Source organism: Dama dama, chromosome 2 (genome assembly GCF_033118175.1).
Source record: "Dama dama isolate Ldn47 chromosome 2, ASM3311817v1, whole genome shotgun sequence".
NCBI classification, from domain to species: Eukaryota; Metazoa; Chordata; class Mammalia; order Artiodactyla; family Cervidae; genus Dama; species Dama dama.
In genome coordinates, this window is record NC_083682.1 from 23,116,695 (window position 1) to 23,118,105 (window position 1,411).

The following is a 1,411-nucleotide window of genomic DNA, read 5'->3' on the forward strand; positions in this document are numbered from 1 at the left end:
TGGTCAGATGAGTAGGTTAGAGAGATGGGGATACATTCCCACCACTGAAACTTGTCAACAGGTAGATTTGTTTCTCAGCTGCCCCATCCCTTTATCTTTTAGTAAAAATAAAGTTAGAGCCATGATTTGTCCCATACAACTTATGAAAGCAAAAGACATGGGAGGGGACATAGGTAAACCTATGGCTGATTCATGTTGATGCTTGGTAGATAACAATGCAATATTGAAAAGTAATTATCCTTCAATTAAAAATAAATAAATTTGATAAAAAAAAAGTGACTTAAATGTTGAGATGTGCGTGCCTCCAAACACTATGAAGCAGGGGAGGACGTACATGATTTCTGCCAGTCTGAGACTCTGTCTCATAAATAAAACTCATATAAAAGTGATTTTGTAAGGATAGAGCTGTGTTCCCTACTAATGAAATTTTCTTCTGTTCTCACAGATTTCTGAAATTGAGAATAGAATGCTGGCTAGAAATGACTCCTTAGTGACTGAATTTATTCTTGCTGGATTAACAGACCGTCCAGAGCTCCAGCAACCCCTCTTTTACCTGTTTCTAATGATCTATGTTGTCACCGTGGTGGGCAACCTGGGCTTGATCCTTCTTATTGGTCTAAACTCTCACCTCCACACCCCCATGTACTATTTCCTTTTCAACCTGTCCTTCATTGATCTCTGTTACTCTTCTGTTTTCACCCCCAAGATGCTGATGAACTTTGTATTCAGGGAGAATACCATCTCTTATGTGGGGTGCATGACTCAGCTATTTTTCTTTCTCTTTTTTGTCATCTCTGAGTGCTACATGTTGACCTCAATGGCCTATGATCGCTATGTGGCCATCTGTAATCCCTTGCTGTATAAGGTCTCCATGTCCCATCAGGTCTGTCTGGTGTTCTCTTTGGCTGCATATGTGATGGGGTTTGCTGGAGCGTCTGCCCACACAGGGTGCATGCTTAGACTAACCTTCTGCAATGTTAATGTCATCAACCATTACTTGTGTGACATCCTCCCGCTCCTCCAACTCTCTTGTACCAGCACCTATGTCAATGAGGTGGTAGTTCTCCTTGTCGTGGGTATTAACATCACAGTACCCAGTTTCACCATCCTGATTTCTTACATCTTCATCCTCACTAGCATTCTTCATATCAAATCTTCTCAAGGAAGATCAAAAGCCTTCAGTACCTGTAGTTCCCACATGATTGCTCTTTCTCTTTTTTTTGGTTCAGCGGCATTCATGTACCTTAAATATTCTTCTCCTGGATCTATGGACCTGGGAAAAATTTCTTCTGTTTTTTATACTAATGTGGTACCCATGCTCAATCCTTTGATTTACAGTTTGAGGAACAAGGATATCAAAGTGACACTGAGGAAATCCCTGTTTAAAACCCAGAGGAGAACTATGTTCTAA

General features: G+C 40.6%; 1 protein-coding gene across 1 annotated transcript; it reads left to right on the forward strand.

Annotated features, from left to right (window-relative positions):
- The first annotated feature begins 460 nt into the window (after window positions 1-460).
- Window positions 461-1,411, forward strand: LOC133066642 (olfactory receptor 8B3-like). The gene has a single exon (XM_061157921.1). It carries the CDS (start codon window positions 467-469, stop codon window positions 1,409-1,411), a length of 945 nt encoding a protein of 314 aa, XP_061013904.1. The 5' UTR covers window positions 461-466.